This window comes from Pleuronectes platessa, chromosome 12 (assembly GCF_947347685.1).
Source record: "Pleuronectes platessa chromosome 12, fPlePla1.1, whole genome shotgun sequence".
NCBI classification, from domain to species: Eukaryota; Metazoa; Chordata; class Actinopteri; order Pleuronectiformes; family Pleuronectidae; genus Pleuronectes; species Pleuronectes platessa.
The window spans coordinates 11,556,906-11,581,629 of NC_070637.1; the positions used below are offsets into that span (position 1 = coordinate 11,556,906).

Sequence of the window (24,724 nt, forward strand, 5' to 3'; positions counted from 1 at the left end):
TCTAAACGCGCTTAGGGAACACATAGATGTAGAAGAACATAGAAGCTGCACAACGAAGACTCTACGAAGATCCCGTTCATGGCCCAGAAGGGCGAGTCGCTTCTCTATGTGGTCGCCCTCTAGGTACGTCACGCAGATAACCCTCGGCTGGCAGACTGACTGGTTGGGTAGCGCAGACTTGTCGAACCGGCTGACAGACGCAGCCGAGACAGAGGAAGATTGGCCGTCATCGCGAACAGTTACACGGCCTCACCGACTCTCTCGGATTCAGTACCGTGTTTCGCAGATGCTAGTTTGAAGTGGGAATTCGGCCGCCGGGCGTTAGACCACCTCTACCTGTTACTTTGCCCACCCGTGTTGCTACATCGAGGGGCTAACTTGGCTAACTTAAACGAAACTACTGAGTGCTAGCTCACATAAGCTATTTGTAACAGTTTCTGCTGCTGCTGCTGCGTATCATAGCAAGGTAAGTTGTTATACTCGCTTACATAAACGCCCTTGTTTTCGTTGGTTTTCGCTACAGACGTGTTTTGTTTTTTTCTCTACAGTCGTGGCAGCTAAATGCGTAACAAAGTGTGCGCTACTTCATTCACTGTAGCTGTCAGAACAAGCAGTAAACACATCCCGTTAGCATTAGCGTCATGCTAACTGAGCTCCAGTGAGGTCAACAAGCAAGTGAGACCGAATAAACGAAGATGCTTGTCGGTTGTGAGGACTGTAGCTTTACATTAAAGTAGATGGCTGTGTCATTCATGAATTATTTATTATTTGCCACCCTCGAGCCCCAAGATTAAGGTCGCCTGTTCTCATCCGGGGATGTTAGGCTAGGTTCAACTGATCATATTCTTTTGTTCCGAATGAGAATAATAATACATTTTTAATGAATAATTTTGAGAACTCCTTGGACCACCGCACTATCTGACACCCTGTGGATGGAGTACGATACTAGGAGCGGTGTGAGACAATGCAGCTGCAGTGTTAAAGTCTGCCCATCTGTCTGTAAGGCTCCGTACAGCATGCCCCTGCTCTACATACCCAGTGGAGGATCAGTAATTCCTCACATATCTCAGCTATCTATGTACAGCTGGTGGTTGAGCAACGCTGTGTTTGGAGAATCTCTGTAGTGTAACAGGTTTATGTTGCTGCATTCACTGACGTGGGTATCACCGGGCACTAGTCACAGCCTGTGACCAGCCTTTAAAGGGATAAACTTCTTTTTTTTTTTGTATCAGATATAAATAGATTGAGAATTATCACACTGACACCTTTGCTCATACCGATTACATCCCAGATTAAGACTTGACTCCACACTTAAACCTGAGGGTATTGCCTTCTCTCCTTCATGTATTTAAAAAAAAATATTTACTATGCTGAAAACAATGGGTAACTATTTGATTATTTGATCCATCATTACATCAGTTACTGTGTAAAAGAATGATTAATGCCCATCACCAGTTGAATGTAAACGGACACGCTTTTATTACCTGATCAGTTTGGCACCCTGTGTTCATCTAGAATTTGAAAAGGTGAAACGGTGACACGGATAATAGAGATAAGCTCCACACATTAAACTAAGCCTCATGTACATAGGACTGTAACCACACAGTGTATGCCATGCTATTAGTGCTTATTATTACATTTAACTGCAAGTGATTGTGGTCTGTTTGACTCAAATCAGTTCAGGCTTCCCTTGAAAAGATGAGATGGAACAGACACGTTATCCTTTTCAAGGTACATTTAAAATACGATCGTGAGATTACTTAATAGAGATAATATAATTTGTTCCATTTCTTACACAATAATGGATACGTTTGTCATACAGACAACTTAATTGGAATTTGTGTCATCTTAACCTTTGTATGATTAATCCTCTATTCTCTATTATTAAATATGGGAGGTTTCGGTTTAATAAAGTTTAACCAGAAAATACCAATTATATTTGAATGAATCTATGTCAACACTAAGCAATACTTACTTAATTATATTTAAGTTGACCTTAGGTACCCTAACCTACCCTGGAAGTCGTTAATGGTTATACAAATAAATAAATTGATTTAATTATGTTTGATCTCCAACATTTATAATTTTTCCTTGGATTCCTTGTCTTCGTATTATGTGTTGTCTTAAATTGATATGCATGTTGTGACATGATTGTGAAAGTGAACTCTGACATCATCACAATCTGTGATCGTCAACACTCAGCAACGGGGAGGCTGTCAATGATTTACATACTAATACCAACAAGGCTAATATGTCAAATCACAGTTATCAGCCAGCAGCATTGCAGGAGCCAAGTCAAAAGCTCTTGTGAAGCAGAACACACACACACACACGAGTAGTAGTTTATTAAGTTTATAGGTTATACGTTTTATCTTGTACTGTAGATGTGTGAATGACTTGTGAATAGAAACTGCACCAGGTGCTGGTTTTGAGTTACAAATAGTCTATGCAGGAAGTGAACGTCCTTGGAGAAAAGAGTTGAGCAATATAAATTTAATTTAGTCTTGGCTCCTCTAGTGTGTCCCTCCCTTGTTAAATTCTGGTTTTATTTAGTTGTGCAAGCAAGGTTATCAGACAGTTGGTGTTGCTTGACTGCTGCAAACCTAATTCAGAACCCTCGATTAGTATTAGACAACACCGGTTTAAATATTCAACTTTGTAGATATAAAAATGTTGACTCACATAAGGATGGAAAACACATTTTTAATGCACAAGGTCATTAATATCTGTGCTGTAGATGGAAAACAGAAGTGCTCTAAAGTTTCAAGGTGGAGGTACACTTACCGTAAAAAGGCATCTGTATTATCAGTATAAAATAAACATGCAGCTGCCTGAGGGAAACTGAATGATGCACTTTTGTTTGACTTTTTTTCAGTTTATTTGTCCCTGGTAGATGTTTCGCTTTGGTCTTGTTTGTCTTAACTAAAAACAATAGGACATATGTAATGATAATCCCTCACAAACCAGATTGTTTTGACTGCTTAAACTGAATAGCAAATGCGTGACTCTCTAGTGAGTTTCTAATGGCCAGGCATTGTGTTTTCTCCCTCATAGTGAATACATGCTATGGCAGGCTCTCGGGTAAATGCCATCAAAGACTACAAAGGAGTAGAAGACTGCATGCAAACCCTGATGTAAAAAAATATGATGATTCCAAATATTTTTAAGAATCTGCTTTGCACTCAGTATTGGTCTGTTGGTGACAAAGAGAAATGTACACTTAACTTTGTTACGTGGCATTTTAAACTGAGACAAATGGCGAGGATATCAATTTTGTTATAATCCTCAAAAACATGCTGAGATGAAGAGTTTGTATTGTAGTGCTGTTGCATTATATTATCAGGTTGTGTGGTTGAAACCAACCACTGTAGATCACAACAAATACAAATGATTGTATAGATACATGTCCTACATATTTTAATTAATCATGCCACCCAAGAGATGTACAGTTATTTACCTCACTATTCCTTAAAAAAGCATCTATAACTCACATGAAATATTAAGTTGTTCTTGACTTGAAGTGTGCTAAACTCCCCCTTAAGATGTTGGTGTTGAATCCTAAATAGCTGGAACTGTGTCAATGGATCCAGGACGTGCAGCAGTGTTGCTGAAGTGGCGGGTGTGAGTTGTGTCCTTCTTGGGTTGAGACCGGTCCATTTGAACTCTGTGTTCTCTATCGGCTTATTGTTCAGCGCTGGCTGCGTCCCTCTCCACTGATGTCACAGCATTCCAGGGAGCGGATAAATGAGTTAGTGTTGGGGCAGATGAGCAGCATCGTGAATGCTGCTGCTAATAGTGGGTCAAAGGGCACGAGTATTGCAGTGCAACTGCAAACACACTCCAGCCCCTCGGTAACAGCTACACACACTCTCCAAACCCCTTGTTGATCAGAATGCGTCAATATTTTATGAGATAAAGAAGGTGCTTTAGTTTTCAGAGGTTGTTTTGTCTCAACATCTTATAACATCTTTATAACACGTTTAGGCCTATGTGGAAGTATATGCTCTTTTTGATTGTTATTCTAGTTTCTCTGATGATTTGAACCTCCGTTGAGGATGTCACAACTTTGATTCGATGACTGCTGTTTTTATCAAACAACTTGTGCCCTGCCTGTCATCTTTGTTTACTGTATGTATGAATGCTGACTTTGGTGTCAGGATGACTTGCCAAAATGTTGCACATAAAATAGATGTGTGCTCGGGCAGGAGAATGGACTGTCTAGCCTTACCCAGGATGATAAAGATACATGTCTCCTATGACTTACTATCCCTCATACACTATTCATGTTTTGTCAGTGATGTCCATCAATACGCTTAAGGTAGATTAGTAGGTCTGCTATTTCTTGTTTCTTATTGAATTATGAAGATAGCCAATGTGAGAAATCTCAATAATATGTAAAATACTAGTTATTAATACAAAGTCTGACACTGCAGTCAGAAACCGAAACATCAGCTTGATTTATTAAACCATTTGTGCAACTCAGCATTCCCGCTACATATTTAAGCTGTTAATGCATTATCTGCTTTCCCATGAATTCAGAGTAAAGTTAACTACAGTGGTTGGACATGTGGTCAAAAGCAGCAGCAAAGCATGTGACTAATGACGAGACAGAAGCCTCAGCAGGAAGGGGATGGCAAATTTATATCTCAAGCTGTTTACCTCTTCTCTGCATGACCTGAATAATGGTCCATGATAGACCCATACAGAAGATGAGTGTAATAGTAATAGTCAGCTTACTTGGTGATCTAACACTTTTGCCTCTTTTCAGGTTGTCAACATGCTGCAGTGAGTGATGCATCAAGTGTTGATATTGATAATGGCCATCTGGGGGGTTCAAGGATGCTCCAAGTCGGAGAGCTGCCCCACGCCTCAGCCCAATTCCACCAGGGACTACTGTTACTCAGCCCGAATTTCCAGCACAGTACTCGTGGGCTTGCCTTTTGGAGGGGTACCAACTGTCCTCGCACTTGATTTTATGTGCTTCTTGGTGAGTACCTTTGTCCATTAAATGAAGTGCCCAGTTACAACAGACGATGAGCGTAGCTTTCCAATAGAGCCTGGCCTTTTTGTTAGTTTGCCTCATGTGTGTCATACAGGTTTCATATCAACATCTGAGCAATGACTTAAATGTAAAAAAAAAAAAAACTTTTGCATCTATGTAGATTTTGTTCAGTATGTTTTTGAAATGTAAATAAAGGAACTAGAGGTGCTGACAGCCGCTGTTCATTTTGTTCTTCTAGGTGCTGCTGTTTGTGTTCTCCTTCTTGAGAAAAGTAGCATGGGATTATGGGCGCCTCGCTTTGGTGACCGACACTGAAAGGTAATCAGAGTACACAAATCCACACCTCGGTTTTAAGCATCATGCATTGAAAGCAATAATATTATTTATATATACACACTATGGTTAAAATGTTATACGTAAACATCACATTGTTATATGTTGTTAATACACTGCAGTGGTTGATGGTCAATATTTGATAGAAAATTTACAATTTGGCACTAAATTACCTTCCAAAAATATTTTTTACAGCTAGAACAATTGATTTGAACAAATATATAATTATACAGTTGACCCAAACTTTACTCAAGAAGTTGCAGTAGTGCAAAGAAATCCATCTTGGTGTGACCAGTTAAGATTAGTTACACACAGTTGCAGGAGAAAAAAGACATTGCCGTGGGTTTGGCAGCACTTTTTAAAGAGGCAGTGTAAAAGGCAGCAAGTCATGAGCCTGTTCTAAACACAGCCACTGTTAGACATTGATGTGATTTGCTTACAGTTCAAGGGTGTATGGTTTGTCCGCTTAATATCTGGCACTAGCAAGTTAACAATTAAAAATCGTGTAATCTTTTTCCAAGAGTGGAGTTCACTTTGTTTTCTGACAGAAGCAGACATCACATTGATGGGACACCAGACAGGAAGTCGCCATAGGCAGTTTTCCTTTTATTGTCAAAGTTGCTGGCAATTTTCATGCTTTGTTACATGTTTAACAGACAGCTGTTAGAACAAGCCGGAAATGGAGGGAGAAACTCATGATTATTAAATATTAAGAATTTTCAAAACCCCCACTGTCATTGCATCTAAGCCACATGGACAGAAGTTCCCCTCTATAAATTAATGACATCCTGACACTGAGGATAATAAGAATTTGATGGCATGTCGTAAGAGTGATAATAAAAATGGAGAATAGATGTGGAAGCGGCTAATGAGACACTCGACCCGTCAACATGGGCTGATACCATTGCTCCTCTTAAACCACTGTATCATGAGATGAAACACAAGGACTGATGAAAAGAGAGAGAGAGATCAGATATCACTACAGGCCCATTTGACTGTGAATGCTGGAAAGTGCATGACACAGTGCTCCATCACCTACATCCCCCTGCTGTGTTTGTGTGATGTTGCAGATACACTATTTTTTCAGCTGCATGTGAGCCGAGAATGGGGTTGCAGCATGGTGGGAGGATGGGAGGGGGGTGGCAGCATGAGACACTTTTGTATCTGACAGGAAATGTAGTTTATTGTCTCATGGCTCTGCTGACTTAAGGTCATTGTCTGGCTCTTCAATTTTAGTAAAATCTGTAAAGTTAAAGATGCCTTAAGTGAAAATGTGGGCAAGCATCAGAAAGATGGGATATAAATTAAACAAATATAAGTTTGTTGTTCAAGCTTCATAAAAGAATAAAAGGCACATTATCAAATTGCAGGCCATTTCTTTATATCTGTGTATACAAGGATGAACCTTTTATTGATATTCCACTGGTGTAATATGTATGTCCGTACTGGCCAAAAGGGCTATTATCCCTTAACTGAGCTGAATGGCTTTGTGTTGCTTTTCATTTTAGACGAATGGATCAGCGGTACAGTCGCCTGGATGAACGGGAATAGTATGTTATTTCTCCGTACAGTAGACTTCCTCTGTCCTTTCCTCTTTCTCTAGATAACCTTATAACCCTCATACTGTCCAGGCTGCTGTGGGTTTCAATCTGTTTGTCACTCTTAATGGTTTCGCTTTTTCCTTCCTTCTTCAGGTGTCTGTCAGTGCCCGGCTACTAATCATTCTCCCTCTCCTTGTCATTCTTGTTCTTCTCTTGTCATGTGCCTCTGTCCTCTCTCACCATTCTAATCAGATCTTGTTTGCTAATCTGTGTATTGACCTCTTTATGAAGCATGGACTTCCTCTGTGTGAGCGCATTGCATGAGCCGCACAGACAAGATGCTTACAGGGAGAGGTAATTCTTCACTGATCTGTGGTTGTTCATAGACAGGCCCTAACATGGTGCACCTACAGTACATCTAGCCTCGTAGAGCTCAGGAATGTAGGAGAGAAGAATTGACTGTGGATTACAGCCACAGGCTCTCTCCCCTCTTCTTTATAGATCTATGTAATGTCATCCTTACATGTTGTACTCACTACACTGAACGAGTGCTGGAATTGCGGCAGAGCCTGGCTAATCTTCATATTTTCCAGTTATGTATAAATTGAACTGACGTGACCTTCCTTAGGGAGTGTTATGAACATGGAATACAGTAAATAATAAGGTTCATCATGTGATCTATCAAAGAGAAGCTGTGGCTCTGCTGGACAAATTCCATACATCTGCCTCTTGATAATCAGTGTTGTTTTCTTGGTGAATCCTCTTTTTTGTAGAGCTATGTCTTTTTAATTACAAACTTACTGGTGGTAATGGTGTATTCAACCTCTAGTAGGCACTAAATAATGCATGAAATGTGGCTGTAGAGAATCTCCCTGTGGTTAACTGGTTTACCAACCTAAATCCTGTTGTGGATCCCACAGGATGACTCTCCTCAGTCCATTTCAGGGCGTGTGTGGGTGTGTTATTGTTCTCTCAACTTTTCCATACTGATGGTAATCCCACTTTTCCAAAGTTGTGAACAACTAACATCCCTCGTAGTTCATTCTGATGTTGGGTAGTTGTGTAACATCAGACAAACACTGTGTTGTGTTGTCTGTATACAGTATGGCCTCTGCGATGACATCAGAGACATCTGAACGCTATGAACGCCTCACGTCAGTTTCCAGCTCTGTGGACATTGATCAGAAAGACCTAGTAAATATGCCATTTCTTATAGAATAAATGTATTCAATCATATAAACACTATATGTTACATGAAAGCTGTTACAACACCTTTAGTTCACTGCTGTCGTCTCTCTTAGGGTTTCTGCTCCTGGCTAACTGCTATCTTCCGCATCAAGTGAGTCTACCTACTAACAGCAAATTGGAAATAAGAGAAATTTGAGTAGCATTGATTTAAAATGGATTGTCTGCTTTGAATTGATCTTAGGTTGCTGATTATATTGGTGTGTTCTCTCTGTAGGGATGAGGAGATACGGGAAAAGTGTGGGGAGGATGCTGTGTATTATTTGTCCTTTCAGCGCCACATCATTGGCCTACTGGTCGTAGTGGGCGTGCTCTCTGTGGGCATCATCTTGCCCGTTAATTTCTCTGGAAATCTACTTGGTGAGTTTATTGAAATAGTTTAGTTTTTTCTTTTAATCTTGTTTGACCAGTTTGCATTGACTTCTATTTAAGCATACTTTTTATTTTGTGAAGTCATTCGGAACTTACTCTACCAAATGTTTTTCTACTCTACCAGTTTAAATCTTGTCCCAAATTCTTAGCTGTATTAAATGCAGTGTAATACAATACTGTGAATAATATTTGTAATATTGTTTTACAGAAAACAACGCCTATAGTTTTGGGCGAACCACTATAGCAAATTTGGATGCCAAGTGAGTAGTACTTATACCCTCACTTAATTTAGCATATACTCAGCTTTACAGCATTTTGTTGCCCTGTTGATTTTAACCATGTCACTAAATCCCTTTTACCCCTTTATTTCCAAAGTAATACACTACTGTGGCTGCATACCACCTTTGCATTCCTCTACCTGTTACTGACAGTGTACAGCATGAGACGGCACACCTCCAAGATGCACTACAAGGAGGATGACCTGGTCAGTGGCATACTTTCAGAAAATCCTCTCTTTGCCCACATACGTCTGAATGTTGTTGCTAATTACTTTCCTTTGTTTCCGTGCAGGTGAAACGCACCTTATTTGTCAATGGAATCTCCAAATATGCAGAGGAGAGTGAGATAAAGCAGCACTTTGAGTAAGCTCACCTCAGGACCTCTCTCGCTTCTGTCCTGCTTCCACGGATATTATACCACTATAAATCTGTCCAGTATAAATCTGTCTGTTCGTCAAAGTAGTCCATCATCATGGGTTAAAGCTGTGCAGTAACTGTAATAGGATGTATGAGAGCCGTGCCTTTCCCTGTTAAGAACAGTTGTTTTGTCCTCAGCCTTATGGCCAGGATCAGACAATGACTGGCCTATATGTGTAATTGTCCATAATAGAAGCCAGATGAGCAGGATTATGCAAGTCATGTGTCAAGACCGGAGGGGGTGTTGGCTCAACTCCTACTCAGCCAAATAGTATTAACAAAAATTGTATATTTGCTCCTGCACTCCTACACGTTTTAGTACACACAAATACACCATCAAACACCCCCCCACCCTTCCTAAAACCTTGTAGTGACAGCCTGTTACTATTTGTGGTGATGTTATAACTTGGTGTCACATGAGAGATGTCATGTATGGTAAATACACAGATCTTGTTATTAGGAATGCCTAATTAATACACACTGTGTACATTTGTGATTCTGTAAATGTGTCCACTCTCTCACTTTCTCTCCTTTTGTATGTCTTTCATAGGCAAGCATATGAAAATTGTATCGTATTGGAAGCTCGAATCTGTTACAATGTGGCCAGACTGATGAATCTCAACTCTGATCGGTAAAACATTTTTTGTGTGTGCGTGTTTTATCTTGTTTTAAATAATTTCTTATTTGCTCACATATTTAAATTTTGTGTATACAGAAAGAAGGCAGAGCGCAACAAGAAGTTCTTTATCGACCTGCATGAAAAGGAGAACATAACTACCATGGTCAACCCAAAGCCCTGTGGCCACCTTTGCTGTTGCATCATCAAAGGCTGTGAGCAGGTCAGAATAACATGTTGCAGGTTTATCTAAAAAATAACACACTCCTTAAACTTGTTTTCACCATATTTCATTGAAAGATAAGAAAAACATTTATCTAATTTTAGATTTGTGAATAAGCTATGTGACATAATCTGGTATTTTAATCCTTCAATAATCAAAGTTATCCTATGCACTCCCTATACCATAGTCTGAGTGAAAAATGATATTATAATACATGATGAATTGGTTTTATTTTCTGATTCAATTGAGCATAAACAAAGAATTTCTTTTGTCATCGTTTTCAATGCCAAAAAAGTTGTGTCCAATACAGAATCATACTATGTGTTGGATCAGTTACCCCCAGGATGTGACAAAAAAATAGATAACAAGAACTAATCAAACATTTTAAACTAAACAAATTGGAGCAAATGATGAAATAATATGAGGAATATACAACTAGAGGGGGCAAGGGGGCAGAGTAAATCATATCCATACACAACTATATATAACTTCTTTTATAGTGTGTTTGACCTTTTTATATATTTGTTAAATGGAGACATTTTGAAGCACTCCACAAAACATTTGCATTGACTTCTGATGGCTATGATATTATGAACCATAACTTCAGTAAGCTTGTTGTTCAACATGACTGCCGCAATTTCACATTATTGAACTTGTGTTCTGCTCTCTGTTTAACTAGCTTCTTATTGTGGGCCAACTGATACTTATATCATATAAATAATCACCAAATTAACTTATTTCTAAAAAGTTATCAAGTAATTCCAGAGGCTTTTGAGTATTACAGATGTTAATCTACTTAAGGTTGTGTTATTATTTACATTCTGTAATTGTATTGTCTTAACTTAAGCTATTACATATAAAGCTGCAAATTAAAGGTTGACATTTACTGTATATTATATATTAATAGCTTGTCGTCTTGTTTCCTGTGTATTAACTGAGCTTCATCATTTGTGTATGGGCAACTAGGATTAAAGTAAGAAAACAAACACAAACATCACAGACTCTTGACTGTATTCTTGTGTCCTTGGCAGGAAGAGGCAGTGAGTTACTACACCAAGTTGGAGGGACAACTAAAAGAAGACTACAGGAAGGAGAGAGAGAAGGTCAACAGGAAACCTTTAGGAATGGCCTTTGTCACTTTTCAGAATGAGTCCATAACTGCCATGTAAGTACATTGGAGCATGTTGAAATAATGGAATGTGTACCTTTGGAGATTGTTTTTGAATTACATGGCTCTTGTCCCTCCTCCACATCTATGTTTTCAGTATTTCGAAGGACTTTAATGCTTGCAAGTGTCAGGGCTGTCACTGTCGTCAGGAGCCCAAGATCTCTCAGTTCAGTGTCAAGCTACACACACACAACTGGACTGTCGGCTATGCCCCAGATCCACAGAATGTCTACTGGTAAGAACACTTTCAAGTCTCATATTCTTTCATTTATCCATGTATCATAATTATAGTGACCATTATCACGGTATTGTTAAAATGTGCTGAAAATGTTAATAATGCCCCTGATACACTGATGTTATTTCATTCATGTTATAATTACTAATTACTAGTGCAGTGCCTGTTCCAAACTTGCCTGTTTTCAAATGAGGCCGTATGTATGTGGGGAGGCTGATTGCTGTTTTCTTTCTGAAACCGTAAAGTGAAGTATAATTGAGCGTCGGCGAAAAAAGACCGGACAAACTTTATTCAAAGTTTGGTGAAGCTGGACTCAGTACCCAGAACCCTGAACTGGGAAATGAGTTGTCCGTGTTGTGAATGCATCAGTTGTCCTGATCGACAGTGTCACTTATGTTAAATGAGTACTGCATTTGGAAGAATTCTGATAACTTTGTTTGATGCTGTAGTTTAGTTTTTCTAAGCTCCCTAATCAAACATACATTTAATGATAATAATGAAAAGTTCATTCCTATATTCTGTACTATGCTCTCACTAGGATTGAACTTCATTTTACTTTGAAAAGATTTTCTCTCACCAGATGAAAAAGTGTCTTTTGAGCTGCAGTATCAGTTTACAGGACAGCTGTGTCCATAACGGCAGGTCACCACCCAGCGTCGATCTAACCACCAAATAACCTTTATCCCACAGGGAGCATCTGTCAGTGGGAGGATTCCCCTGGTGGATCCGCTTCTTCATCATCAACTGTGTCCTCTTCCTCCTCCTGTTCTTCCTCACCACCCCGGCCATCATCATCTCCACGATGGACAAGTTCAATGTGACCAAACCAGTGGAGTACCTAAATGTGAGCTCAGTTCAGCCATCTTTGTCATCACTCTCCTGAAAAATTGCCATCACCAGTCTGCATGCTGTTACAGATGCACAGGAATTAAGCCCACTGTGTCTTCACATAACATGCCTGTTTCTTTCTGATCTATCCTCCAGAATCCAATCGTCACCCAGTTCTTCCCCACCCTCCTCCTGTGGTCCTTCTCTGCCTTACTTCCTACTATTGTCTACTACTCTGCCTTCTTTGAAGCACATTGGACCCGGTATGAGTCACATCTTCTGCAGTCAATAGTTATATTGTAATTGTTTCCATTTGACCTTTAAGCTGGTTGTGTGTGTTCTTGATCTCTAAATGTTTCATTTGGCCTTGTAGCTCAGGAGAGAACAGGACAACAATGCATAAATGCTACTCTTTCTTGATCTTCATGGTCCTGTTGCTGCCCTCCCTAGGACTCAGCAGGTATATCATGTTTTTAGTAAATTTCCTTCAGTCCAATTGAATGTTTACTTTGCACATTAATTACCTTGTCAGCATAAATAGTTATAATAATTCCTTTCTTTCCTTGTATTTTTCAGTTTGGATGTTTTCTTCCGCTGGCTTTTTGACAAAAGCTTCTTGGCAGATGCTGCAGTGAGATTTGAGTAAGTGGAATCATTTTACGGCTGTTTGAATTTAAACAGACGAAAGCAGAACAGGATGAAATCTTTTTAACAGTTTATTTATTCACTATAACTAGCGGAAACTAATCTATTTTTGAAAATCATTATTAATTCCTTCAAGAAAGTCATGTTTTAACCCCTGTCCACTTGTTTGTTGGTTTGTATGTATGTCTGTTTGATTAGATAAAAATGACCGAAAGGATTTTTATGAAATGTGATTGAAGGATATGGTCAGGGAATAACCTATAGCATTAGAGATTTGCACAAAGGGGCAGAACCTAGAATTTTTTCTTCTTTCTATAACATTGTGATATTTGGTATTCCATTGAATGATTCATAAGTGTTGACGAGACACATTTAGGAACCTGATATCTATGAGTGTATGATATTTGGTGCAGCTTAATTGAATTTAAGGGGCTTGTTGGGCCTTGGTGGAGGTATGGACTCTACTAAGTGCCTTTTTTGTTCAATATTTAATTCAGTCATTTAGAAATAAGATCAAGTCTCACTTAGTTTATAGAATTAACTTGAATTTAAATTCTGTTATGCACTAATGTATTTTTAAACTTAAGCATGAGGCTTTTTTTCTCTTAAATGATACTTACCTCTTTCTTTACTCTGTAGGTGTGTGTTCCTTCCTGACAATGGAGCCTTCTTTGTGAACTATGTCATCGCGTCCGCCTTCATTGGAAACGCAATGGACCTGCTGAGGATCCCGGGTCTGCTCATGTACATGATCCGGCTCTGCCTTGCCCGGTCTGCAGCTGAGCGACGGAACGTCAAAAGGGTTCGTTCCTTCCCTGGTTACCAGGCTTAAACCAGTTAGTGGTCCATGTGAAATAAGCTGCTTTCAGACATGCACTGGACTCCACAGTTCCTCGTCTGAGTGAGACGCTCCACAGTTTCTGCAAACTTAACCACCTGACCTCCTTGTATAAATACCGTAGAAATCCCTGACAAGGCGATTTGTGAGCACAGCAGGGGATCCCACCAGGTCATGTCGGAAAAACGGCTATAGTTTAAGACTTTTTGGCTGAATATAAAAACATTTACTTTTAAACTGAACGGGGAAGTGACTGTGTCATTGCCCAGTGCCAGAACAAGCCATATTAAAGGTTCAGTGTTTAGAATCTAGTGGTGAAGTTGCATATTGCAGCTGAATATCCCTCACCTCACCCTCCTCATCCAATCATGATAGAGAACCAGTGGTAGCCTTCTGTTCTAAAAACTCAAAAGGTGATAAACATGTCTGCCTCCAGAGAGCGGACCAGCTCCTGATGTAAATGTAAAGGGCCCACTCTAGGGTAAAGAAAACAACAATTTGTACAATTTAGATGATTAAACATGAGTGAACCCAGGAATTTAATGTCATATCATTTATTATAAATAATAATACAGTTTTATGATTTTAGGTTGAAAATATGTTTATAATGTTTAACTGTCAACAATATTAAGATTTTTAGATTTGGAATTTTCTTAAATATCCTGTCATTGTGTCTCGGCAGCACCAAGCCTATGAGTTCCAGTTTGGGGCAGCTTATGCCTGGATGATGTGTATCTTCACTGTGGTTATGGCCTACAGCATCACCTGCCCAATCATCGTCCCTTTTGGTGAGTGCTACCATTTATTATCCCTGATAGTGTGCTCATGAAATGAGTGCAGAGGAAACATACAGAGAACAGGCGGTGTACAGTGGCTCTGTTCTCTGTGCTCAAGCTTATCAGCAGGCCTAATTGGATTACCTCTGCTGAATGTCTTGTCTTGTCTCCTTTTGCAGGACTGATGTACATGCTGCTAAAACACTTAGCAGACAGATACAACATGTACTACGCCTATCTGCCATCCAAACTGGACAAGAAGATCCATTCTGGAGCTGTCAACCAAGTGGTGGCTGCTCCTATTCTCTGTCTCTTTTGGCTTCTCTTCTTCTCCACTGTCCGCTCGGGTAAGAGGAGGACTCCATCTACTGGCCACTCGTGTCACAACACATGCACAGATTTTTTTTTACTGTTAACCATGTTAAACAAGTTTCCCTCTACTGTTATTCCCGCAGGATTCTCAGCTGCGACGTCCATGTTCACATTCATAGTTTTGATCATCACAATCATCGTCTGCCTCTCTCATGTCTGCTTTGGACATTTTAAATATCTCAGTGCTCATAACTACAAGGTAACTAAAATAATTGCACCTTTTTCATAAAGATGTTTTCTGAATTGTTCATCCCAGTATTTGAAACCAGCTTGATATTCAGCTGCTGATGTTAAATGTGTTTTTTATACCAGATTGACTCCGAGGACATTGATGGAGTGGAGAATGGGCGTCCACCGTGCACCTCTACCGCAAACAAGGCAGCGGTATGTACTCAGTCAGACATAATGCTAAAGATTTTAGAGGCTATCCCTTCAAACATCCAAAACTGTGTATAGACATAATCCAAAATGTTTCCCTAAATGTTCAAACACAGAGAAATCCCCAAATATATTGAATGCAGCAAGTTATTTAATTTTATTCGCCTTTTTAATGATGTCATATCCGCTTTGCCTCTGTCTTTGCTCGACTCTGCTATAACGTCTGGGGCAAACAACGGATAATGAAGGAAAAACACACTTTTTGTGCTGCTGCTTCACACCATAATCAAACTAGTTTTGTTATTGTTTTAAATATGAAATGAAATTCATTGTATGTTTTTTTAAAAGTTATTTTTAAGCTTCATATATTTATGGGTTCAGTTTCTTATTATTTTTAATGATTTATCAATATAAAAGAAAAAAGTGCAGGATGTGTTTAAACCCATGTAAAGAACCCTTTGCTGTCAAAGAGAACTTATTCTGAGTTATGATCTAGAATTCGGACTTCAACATTTTTATTTGTTTTCATTTTCTCCCCCACAGCAAATGTACATTGCTCAGGTACTTCAAGACCCAAATTCAGAAGAGGCTGGTTCAGGAAGTGGCGACGACGGCCAGGGATCCTCGCAGGACGAGGAAATAATCAATGTGGAAAATGGCTTGAATGAGGACTTCCAGTCTGGTGAGGACAGCCTCATCGATAATGAAGTGAGGCACTGACGCTGCCTTGAACAGAAATTGAAAGACCGCCTGAGTTAACTTGAGGAGTGCACTGATCTTATGAACTAAACTAGGAACTGGACCAACAGTTCTCCAAAGCATCTCAACCTCCATCGGGGGACTTTACACTAACGTAAGCACACTGTCTACTGAGCATTACATGGATTGCTGCTCAAGGATACGTCCTCCACTGGGTCTCATCAAACGTCATCTTCTGTGGGAATGTACACTGACAGCGCATGGCCGATTTAGCTGAGGCCCGCCCTGAAACCCTGCACATAGACCCATGAAAGAAAGAAACCAATGCACAGATGAAGAATGTTTTGCCTTGTCCTGTAAGGGGTGTGATATTCTGTCTGTATTTCCTTAACAATATTGCACTTCAAAGAGAGGACCTGTCCTATACGAGCGAGTTTCACCAAGGTACCGTAGTACAGCATGCCTGGAGGGACTTTCCATAGTCCTTTGTGAGTATCTCTAACTGACTGTACCAGGTGCTTCCCCAGAAGAAGCAGCTCATGAGAGAGGAGCGTAAGAGAAATTTTCACACCAGCATAAAGCTTGGTCTGTGCAGAATGTCATGGTCTCAAAACATGTTCTTCCATTACTATGTCCAATTCTAAGCTTTCATCATCAATACTAACAGCCGCTTTGACCCTGTACAACTCTAAAACTTTGCATTTGTTAAACTACCTATTTTATTTGTATGAATGGGATTTTAAATGCTATCAAGATTGATACATCCCTACACTGAGGAAGAACAGAATTAAAATCACTACACTGGTAATTGTCTTTTTGCCCTGCCCATCCCTGAGCCTCTGTCTGTACTGCTGTCGGACTGCTGCTACTGATGCTGCCCCCTGTAGGGGACAATCCTTGCATGGCTGCTGCGGGAGGACTGAAGGTCAAGATCCTGCTGATCCTTTTGTGTTGCTCAGAGGATGGAGAGAGAGAGGCCATGTGTGGGTATTTTGGGGTCAGTTTCAGATAATACCCTTTGGCCTCGTTAAGACCTGGTATTACCATCCACTCCCAAGTGGACGGCTCTAACTTCTTTACATCTGGCATTGAACCCTGAATGCGTCTCGTGTGACCACTTGAGATCTGATTTCGCTTCTCCACTCTATATGCAAATAAACATAGATGTCATTTGTGTTCACAAAGACATTATGTTGTTTTTAGTCTGTGTTAGGGTGTGTTTAGTTCTCTAATTGGTGCTGATCACTTGTGATTGGATCACTGAGGACAGATGCTGATACCTGGTCTGAACGGGGTCATTGTGACTAGTTCTCTTTATCTGTTGTAGCCACTGTTATCTTTTTCATGGATTGTTTTATTTTTATTTTTTTCATAAGATCGGTTTAGATGGTGGTACTCACTGGAAATGCATACATGTTTTTTGTTAACAACAGTCAAACAGTTTAATAGAAGTTCTCACCTTGTTTCAATAATGTAACGGTAAAATGTTGCTGCACCTTCAAACTGCAAAACTAGACTGTTTCTGTGTGCTTTGTCTTTTTTTAGATTTACATTCTAGATAGAGAGATGACAGATGTTACCATTTGTCGTTCTTTCCAAAGGGCCGTTAAGTACAACAGATTTCTACTCTGTATATATTTACTTTCCCTCTCAGCTCTTTGAACAATAAATCTGTATTTAATCAAGTTTGTGGACAATCAAGAATTTCTGTTTAACAAGGTTTTCAATGTTTCCTTTGTCCGCTATCATATGAAAAGCCACATTATAGAGCAAAGCAGGCCAATTCAGTTCAATACTATGATGTTTTTGCTGTTACAGACTTAGCTCAGCTAATGTTTGCAATCTTTGATAAATGCTGCTGTTTGACAGACATTACTTAGTTTGCTGACCTTGAACTTATGTTAGTATACGGATCCCCCAAAGGGTCACAGCAAGAATTTATTGGGGGAATAATTTTGCATTCTCACGCAATATGTTTTGTGTCCTCTTGCGCATTTTTTATCGTACAATACTTTAGCATTACCTCACAATAGTGTAGTCCTTTTGAGCCATGTGGCTCACGGAGAGCAGCTTGGGCCAGATATCCAGACATGTTCAGTATAAAAAAATTCCCCACCCAACTTGTCCGACACCAAACGAATATCATTAAGTTAGTCTGAAGTGTATTTTGATTTATAAGTTTGGTCCATGTCCCATCTTCTAACACGGAGGAGATGAGGTACACTACAGCCAGTCACCAGGTGGGGATCGAGACTCTTTGGCTTCACTTTTGGGGAGCCCTCCATGTTGTCCATCTTTATGTACAGTCTTATCGTTGATATAGAAGCATAATAATGTCGCACCACCTCAATTGAATCATAGGCCTGCAGTTTGGGGGCACACTTTCTCTCTGGGATCACTCCCTTTGACACAACACCTCCCCTGGGTCTAGCATTTCAACTGGCACTGTAATGGATCATTGTCGCAGGAAACGGATGGAGGTAGGTGATTGGGCCAGATGTTGAAGGGGGCGGGACACTGGGTGCTGCTGCTCGGCAGAGAGGGGAGGGAGACGTGGAACAGCCAGACTGCCTTTGAGCGCCATGCCATCTAGACACTGATCCACCGGGACACACTCAACACCACCATGTAACACATCAACACACTCAGCCGCCACGTGTTGGTCTATAACACGCCGACGTCGCCATGGAGGGTGGACTCATTATTACTTTCATATCGGTGGCGATGTTTGTCGGTTGTTTCCTACTTGGATTCATCCCGCTGCTGTTCAGACTGTCCGAGGTGAGTGTTGATGTTGTCCTGAAGTCCCAGATGACTGTAAACGCGTCCAAAATGTATCTCAACCTGCAGTGAGAGTCCTGCTCATGGTGTTATGTGTGTTTACTGAATCTGTTTTGTGTGTGATTAAACTGTGGAGGAGGAGGAGGAGGAGGAGGAGGAGGAAGAATCTCACTGATCAGCTGACATCATGTGTCCACTCTTTCAGAAAAGCCTGCAGCTGATCACGGTCCTCGGGGCTGGACTCCTGTGTGGCACCGCACTGGCCATCACCATCCCAGAGGGAGTGGGTTTACTGGAGGAGTCATGGATTGGTGAGCAGGGCGCTGTACCCACCAACCCCATACACAAACTGAGCTGAAGGAGGGAAAACCTGCAGCATTTAATCTGCAGCTGATCACACATGATGAAGTGGTTGTTTGATTGTGGCCCTCTGGTGAAGGGTGATGAAGCACATAGGGATTGAAGTGATTCAGTCATTTCATGCATGTCCACCTGTGTCTTTGTCTGTGATCAAAAGCTCTCCCTGTCCTTCATCTTCTCTCTGCAGCATCCTCCTCCTCCTCTGATGGGTCGTCCTCTCTGAATGGCAGCGACAAAAACACAACCTCGACAGAGAGAGGCCGTCCGCCTCGCTTCTTCATCGGAGTGGCCTTAACGCTGGGTTTCACCTTCATGTTTGCAGTGGATCAGATTGCAAGTTACATCTCCACGCGTGGCAAGTTGGCTGACCTCTCGCAGCTTCACTTAATGTCCGCCACTGTCTTTATTCCTCACCACAACATGTGCGACGTCTCGTTTCAGACCAAGCAACTCAGCCGCACAAAAGCGTCGGCATCACAGCCACGCTGGGGCTGGTGATTCACGCTGCAGGTATCAAAATATTGACAGCACGTATCCTTTATCATGACTTGTGTATTTGCATTGGTAAGTAAGATGTTTCATGGAATTCCATGTAGGCCCTGAAGCAAGGACGATTCCCCACAAAGCTTTAGAGTTGTCCAAGGCCTCATGTGACTCAGCATGTGATTCTGTCACTGAGTCTTTTAAGTTGAAGGAGTTTAAACCAAAACTTGGAAGCTTTAGCTCATTTCAAATCTGACTACATGTAGCTTTCAGAAGCTGAATCTCTCTGAACCATTTTTTAGACTAGTAAAAAAGAGTATAGTGTACATAACATAACATAATATTTAATTTCAAATTTTTTTTGTTTATTTCGGTTTCTTCGAACATTTGGTAAAGGGTAAAATAAAATACTGAAGAACATAAGAAGTGAAAAAAATAAAAAGCACTACTATTCAGTAACTTTATTGTTTAATGATTCATGTTTTCTTTAAAGGTTCGGCTTTAAAGGAGTAGGTGGAAGCTTCATGCCTCAAATAGATTATATATGCAAAGAAGGAAAAAATAAAATAGAACATGCCAAATAGAAAACCTAACCTGTCGAATAGATGAGTGTGGGTGTGATATTATAATGGAAACAAACTTCAACGGTTTCATGTCACACAGAAAAGAAGCACAAACATCCTCTTTAGGCACAGCCTTTTGTAAACATTAACATATTTTTTCTTCTGTGTACAGCCGATGGATTTGCTCTCGGAGCTGCTGTGTCCACGGGTCAAGTGACAGTGCAAGTCATAGTATTTTTTGCAGTGATTCTACACAAGGTGAGTTTCTTAGAGAGAAAAAGATGGTGGTGATCGTTAATAAGTTGTAATAAACCTTCCCTCTTATCTCCCAGGCGCCCACAGCTTTTGGTTTGGTCTCGTTTCTGATGCACTCAGGACTCGAGAGGAAGTACATCCAGGGACACTTGCTGGCCTTTTCAGCTGCGTCACCTATAGTTGCCATCACCTCTTACTTCATATTACATGCAGTGAGAACACAGCTTTATATCTCTTATCTTAGTGTTTCAGTCGGTGGTTCTGTTATTGATTTGATTTCATGTGTTTGTCTGTGTAGACTGGCAGCTCGCCTCAGAACCAGCTCAGCTCCACAGGCGTGGGAATGCTCTTCTCAGCTGGGACTTTCCTTTACGTGGCCACGGTTCACATTCTTCCGGAGATCAGCAGCGGCAGAGCAGACCGGGGCCAGCCCTCCTCTGACCACCAGCAGCCCACCGCCGGAACTGAGACCCACCAGCGGCGCCACGTGGGGCTCCTGGAGAGCCTCACTCTCATCTTTGGGGTCGTGCTCCCCATGGTGCTGGCACTCGGGCTGCATGATGACTGAGAAGAAGAAAAGAAAGGGCACAGTGCCACCGCACCTGAGGGGAAAGACTGTGAGCACCTTTCTAGCCTAGTCTGTAAACTTTAGAGGAAATACAATATGACTGGGACGGGGGTTTACCTTGGTGTGTTCTCTGTGAAACTACCCTTTGTGTCCAGCTTTTATTTGTTTATCAAAAGATCTTTTAAGTCAGTATAAAGAACCTGATGGCAAATATTTCGTCCTCTGTTGACTGAGTTTCCATTACAAGAAAACATAATGGGAAACAGAATAGGCTACATTCGTTGCCAAAGCTGAGGACAGGGCCTGTTCAGCGGTGAAATCCCGAAGTAAGTCGATAGATTTACAGGAACGACCGGATCACATGATACTGTCTGTTACACCAAAGATAAGAGATCTGGGCCAGGCTATTTTTTTTTAGTTTCTTCCTTGTTTTGTTGTTTAGTCTGGAGCTCAGTTTTTCTCTTTCATTAATGTGCAATAATAGTCTACACGTGAGAAAGGATGTGAAACTTTCGTGTGATTAAATAGAAGTTATAGTTTTTAACGTGAGATTTTGAACTGCCTTTTGGACGTGTGTCGGAACATGTGTAACAATATTTATGAAGTCTGTAGGTCTGCTAGATGATATGTGAGTCAGATCATGTCACTTTTGGTTTTTAACAATTTGGATGATTCCTCTTAATTCTTCAGTGAGTGCAGATGTTTATATGAAATAAAAACATGTATGATTCTGTTAGAATGATGCCTTGCGTACTTTTTTGATGCAGACGTAAACTATCTGATGCTAATTCATTATTTAATGGTCAAAGTGTCAGGTTGCACCCTTTTCATCAACTGCCTCTGAGAACTTGACATAGAACAATCAGGCTGGTGTTAAACACAATAATAAGATTAAGACATTTTGCTTTTAATTTAATAATAAAATTCTAATAAAACATATCCATATACAATAAAGTCATGAGAAGGAGTGAAACATACAAAACACTGTCCAATACGTCATCACTTCACTTCAGCTGTTTCTATTCTACATTTATATATATTTCTTTGGTTCTGCTTCATTTCCTGTAATTAAGGTTAATGTTAATCTGCTTAATTCACATGAATGTATGTAAAAAAGGTTTCTATAGAGACACAGTGGTGGTCAGACACAGTGGTGAGCTGAACATTACCCAGAGGTCAATGCTGCAACTTCTGGCTCATCTTCAACCTCTAAACATTCTCCCTGAACCCCTCCTCTCCTCTCTGTGCTCCACTGGCTGTGATTGGCTGCTTATAGCAAATTCAAACCACTGATCCCAACTCCTTCATGTACCACCAGAGGCAGTTTCACTTACCCACACTTCTCAACTCTCCACAGGCAGGAATATGTGTAAAACTAAACTGTGTCCTGCTGGATCTCTCAATACCATTCTGCACTTTTGGATCTTCCTGATGGGAGGTCACCACATGTTCAGACCTATAACTCCAGGTTCATGCTTTGCTTTAATACATTTAAAACAATATATGGCACCATCCTTTATGTTGGATATCTAACCGCACTGTCACTTTGTTTGTCGTTACACAAATACAATTCTCCACATCCCTCGTAGAGCTACATTGAGCCCATTGAGAACAATTCTAACATGATAAGGATCCATGGTGTGTTCAAGGGCCCTCTGTGCAGCTGGGGGCCCCAACATGTATTTAAAGCTTCAGCTGCAGCCCGGTAACAACACATTCATCGACATGTATGACAGGCCCTTGCTACATTTTCACGTCACTCATAGTTTCATGTGGCCCATGGAGGCCGTCAGCTCAGCCTGCAGAGCCATCTGGTCAAAGGTCCGTCTGTGTGTCAGCTGCCTCGCCCTGTCCATCAGGTGAAAGGAGGCCCGAGCCAGTGTCTTGGCCTCCTCCTGTATTTGCTCTCGTTGTCTCCGCAGCCTCTCTCTCCTCCACTCCTTCATGCAGATGTAGCTCTCTTTGAGCCTCCTCATCGCCTCCTCCTCTCTCTGCAGCCTCTTCCACAGCCTCTGGTGGCTGAGCTGCTTGTGTTTGTTGCGCTGCTGCGTCTGCTGTGCTCTGTCCCTGTGCTGGGCTGAGGTGTACCGGGCGGCCCGCTCCATGCGGCGCTGGTTCAGCTGGACCAGGATCTGCTTGTGCGTGAGATGCTGGGCGCTCTGCAGCTTGGACCTCAGCTGCGCCCTCTGAACCTGCTCCTCCTCCCGGGCTGCTCGCCCCTGCAGCTCCTTCAGCCGGGCCTCCACGGCCTGGGTACGTTTCTCACAGGAGTGATGCAGCTTCTTCTCCAGGGTGCTCCTCATCTGGGCTTCCTGTTCCCCCACACGCTGTTCTATCTCCTGTTTCAGAAGGATGTGTCGTAGGAGCTCTTTGTGGTTTTCCTCCTGCAGCCTCTTCCTTTCTTTCTTCTCCTGCAGCTCTCTGCTCCTTCTGGCCTTCTGCTCCTTCTCGACTGCCACCTGTCTCTCCTTCTCCTGCTCCCTCTTATCCTTCTCTCGCTTCTCCCTCAGCAGCTTCTCCTGGTAGTGTTTGCGTCCCTTCGCCTCTTTCTGTGCAGCCTCCATCTTTTCTCTACGTTGGGTTTCCACCTCCTCCTTCAGCCTCCTCCAGCGGTCCTCCTGCAGAAGTGCCTCCAGCTTCAGTTGTACTACTTTCTCCTTCTCTTGACGCTCCCTTACCCTCCTTCGGGCCTCCAGATCCTCATGCCAGTGTTGCACACTCTGCCTCAGTTGCCTCCTCCTCGTCTTCTCCACCTGAGCCCGCTGAGCCTCCATCTGCCTTTGGGCCTCCTCTCGATCCTGCTTCTCCTGCTGACAGTGCTCCAGGCGAGCCTGCTCCTCCTCGTGCTTCACCAGCATGAGAGCAGCTATCTTGCGGTCTCTCTCTGACACTGTGACACACATCTCCCTCCTGATGTCCTCTGTGAGCCTCTCCAGTTTCCTCTCGGTAGCTGGGGAGTGCCTGAGGTCTCCCAGCCTGTAGCTGCAGACTGTGCTCCTGTCCAGCTCTCTGGGACCAGCAGCAGAACCGGAGGACCTGCTGGCTGGTTTCCCTTTAAGGCACAGGTCTGCATACGGAATGGAGTGTCTCTGTGTTGACTGATCCTTCACTTTGGCGACGGGCACCTCCTCCAGGCCCGGCCACCTGTCCCCTGCTCTCCCCTGGATAATCCTCTCCCGCTCCTCTCGGCACATTTGCAAAAGATTCGTTCTCTCCCTTTCGTAGGATTCGTGCATAACTCGCACCGCCTCCAGGGGAACATCCCTCTGTTCAGCGATCAGCTCGTTCAGTGATTTGATCAGAAGTTCCACGGGTTTGATGCCGAGACGCGAACAGGACTGAAGAGAGCGGGGGCTGGTCAAGACATAGCGGCTCCTCTCCGCCTCCGCCAGGTCGAAGTTGTCCAGGTCCAAACGAAGCACCGGGAACGTGGTCCTCTGCTCCCCCATGACTCCGATAAAACCAGTCCTGCCCGCTGGATGTGAAGTTCAGCTCCTTAAGTCTCCTCCGCTCCCTTGTTCCAGCTCATTCTCTCGCCCTCTCGACGCAGGGAGGTCATGGAGGGATTAGAGCTGCGTGTCCTGCTCGGCTGTGATAAAACCACAGACAGGGAAAAGTCCAGAATAGAAATGTTGTCTGTAAATATATCAAGTTTGTCTACACAAACCTGATGAAACGTGTAGTTACAGATTGCACAGAATAATGAATGAACTATGACCTCATGGTAAATAAACAGGAAGCATAAAAA

At 41.8% G+C, this 24,724-nt stretch overlaps 3 protein-coding genes across 4 annotated transcripts; 2 read left to right on the forward strand and 1 right to left on the reverse strand.

The window, feature by feature from the left end:
- Window positions 1-5: 5 nt before the first annotated feature.
- Window positions 6-17,652, forward strand: LOC128453901 (CSC1-like protein 2). Of its 2 annotated transcripts, none has more exons than XM_053437020.1 (24): window positions 6-123; window positions 4,769-4,987; window positions 5,241-5,320; window positions 6,844-6,885; window positions 7,980-8,070; window positions 8,178-8,215; window positions 8,339-8,481; window positions 8,702-8,753; window positions 8,869-8,977; window positions 9,064-9,134; window positions 9,739-9,819; window positions 9,904-10,027; window positions 11,059-11,192; window positions 11,293-11,430; window positions 12,121-12,274; window positions 12,415-12,521; window positions 12,632-12,718; window positions 12,835-12,900; window positions 13,543-13,705; window positions 14,424-14,529; window positions 14,697-14,864; window positions 14,973-15,088; window positions 15,202-15,273; window positions 15,811-17,652. In XM_053437020.1, exons 2-24 carry the CDS (start codon window positions 4,793-4,795, stop codon window positions 15,985-15,987), a joined length of 2,514 nt encoding a protein of 837 aa, XP_053292995.1. In that variant the 5' UTR covers window positions 6-123; window positions 4,769-4,792; the 3' UTR covers window positions 15,988-17,652. The 2 variants fall into 2 exon arrangements, with proteins under 2 accessions (XP_053292995.1, XP_053292994.1); XM_053437019.1 differs by lacking the exon at window positions 6-123 and adding an exon at window positions 142-466.
- Window positions 17,653-18,508: 856 nt separating this feature from the next.
- LOC128453498 (zinc transporter ZIP9) lies at window positions 18,509-21,667 on the forward strand. The gene is made up of 7 exons (XM_053436426.1): window positions 18,509-18,747; window positions 18,953-19,058; window positions 19,295-19,462; window positions 19,549-19,617; window positions 20,326-20,411; window positions 20,486-20,620; window positions 20,707-21,667. The coding sequence occupies exons 1-7, from the start codon at window positions 18,652-18,654 to the stop codon at window positions 20,974-20,976; spliced, it is 930 nt and encodes a 309-aa protein (XP_053292401.1). The 5' UTR covers window positions 18,509-18,651; the 3' UTR covers window positions 20,977-21,667.
- Window positions 21,668-22,736: 1,069 nt separating this feature from the next.
- Window positions 22,737-24,425, reverse strand: LOC128453872 (coiled-coil domain-containing protein 177). The gene has a single exon (XM_053436975.1). It carries the CDS (start codon window positions 24,423-24,425, stop codon window positions 22,737-22,739), a length of 1,689 nt encoding a protein of 562 aa, XP_053292950.1.
- Window positions 24,426-24,724: the final 299 nt, after the last annotated feature.

Excerpts from the sequence above, each read along its gene's own strand:
- LOC128453901 (XM_053437020.1), top strand. The coding sequence starts at position 4,793 with ATGCATCAAGTGTTGATATTGATAATGGCCATCTGGGGGGTTCAAGGA. Across the intron at positions 8,216-8,338 it reads ACTGCTATCTTCCGCATCAA|GGATGAGGAGATACGGGAAA; the intron begins GTGAGTCTACCT and ends TTCTCTCTGTAG. Across the intron at positions 10,028-11,058 it reads TCATCAAAGGCTGTGAGCAG|GAAGAGGCAGTGAGTTACTA; the intron begins GTCAGAATAACA and ends TGTCCTTGGCAG.
- LOC128453498 (XM_053436426.1), top strand. The coding sequence starts at position 18,652 with ATGGAGGGTGGACTCATTATTACTTTCATATCGGTGGCGATGTTTGTC. Across the intron at positions 19,618-20,325 it reads GCTGGTGATTCACGCTGCAG|CCGATGGATTTGCTCTCGGA; the intron begins GTATCAAAATAT and ends TTCTGTGTACAG. Across the intron at positions 20,621-20,706 it reads CTTACTTCATATTACATGCA|ACTGGCAGCTCGCCTCAGAA; the intron begins GTGAGAACACAG and ends TTGTCTGTGTAG.
- LOC128453872 (XM_053436975.1), bottom strand. The coding sequence starts at position 24,425 with ATGGGGGAGCAGAGGACCACGTTCCCGGTGCTTCGTTTGGACCTGGAC.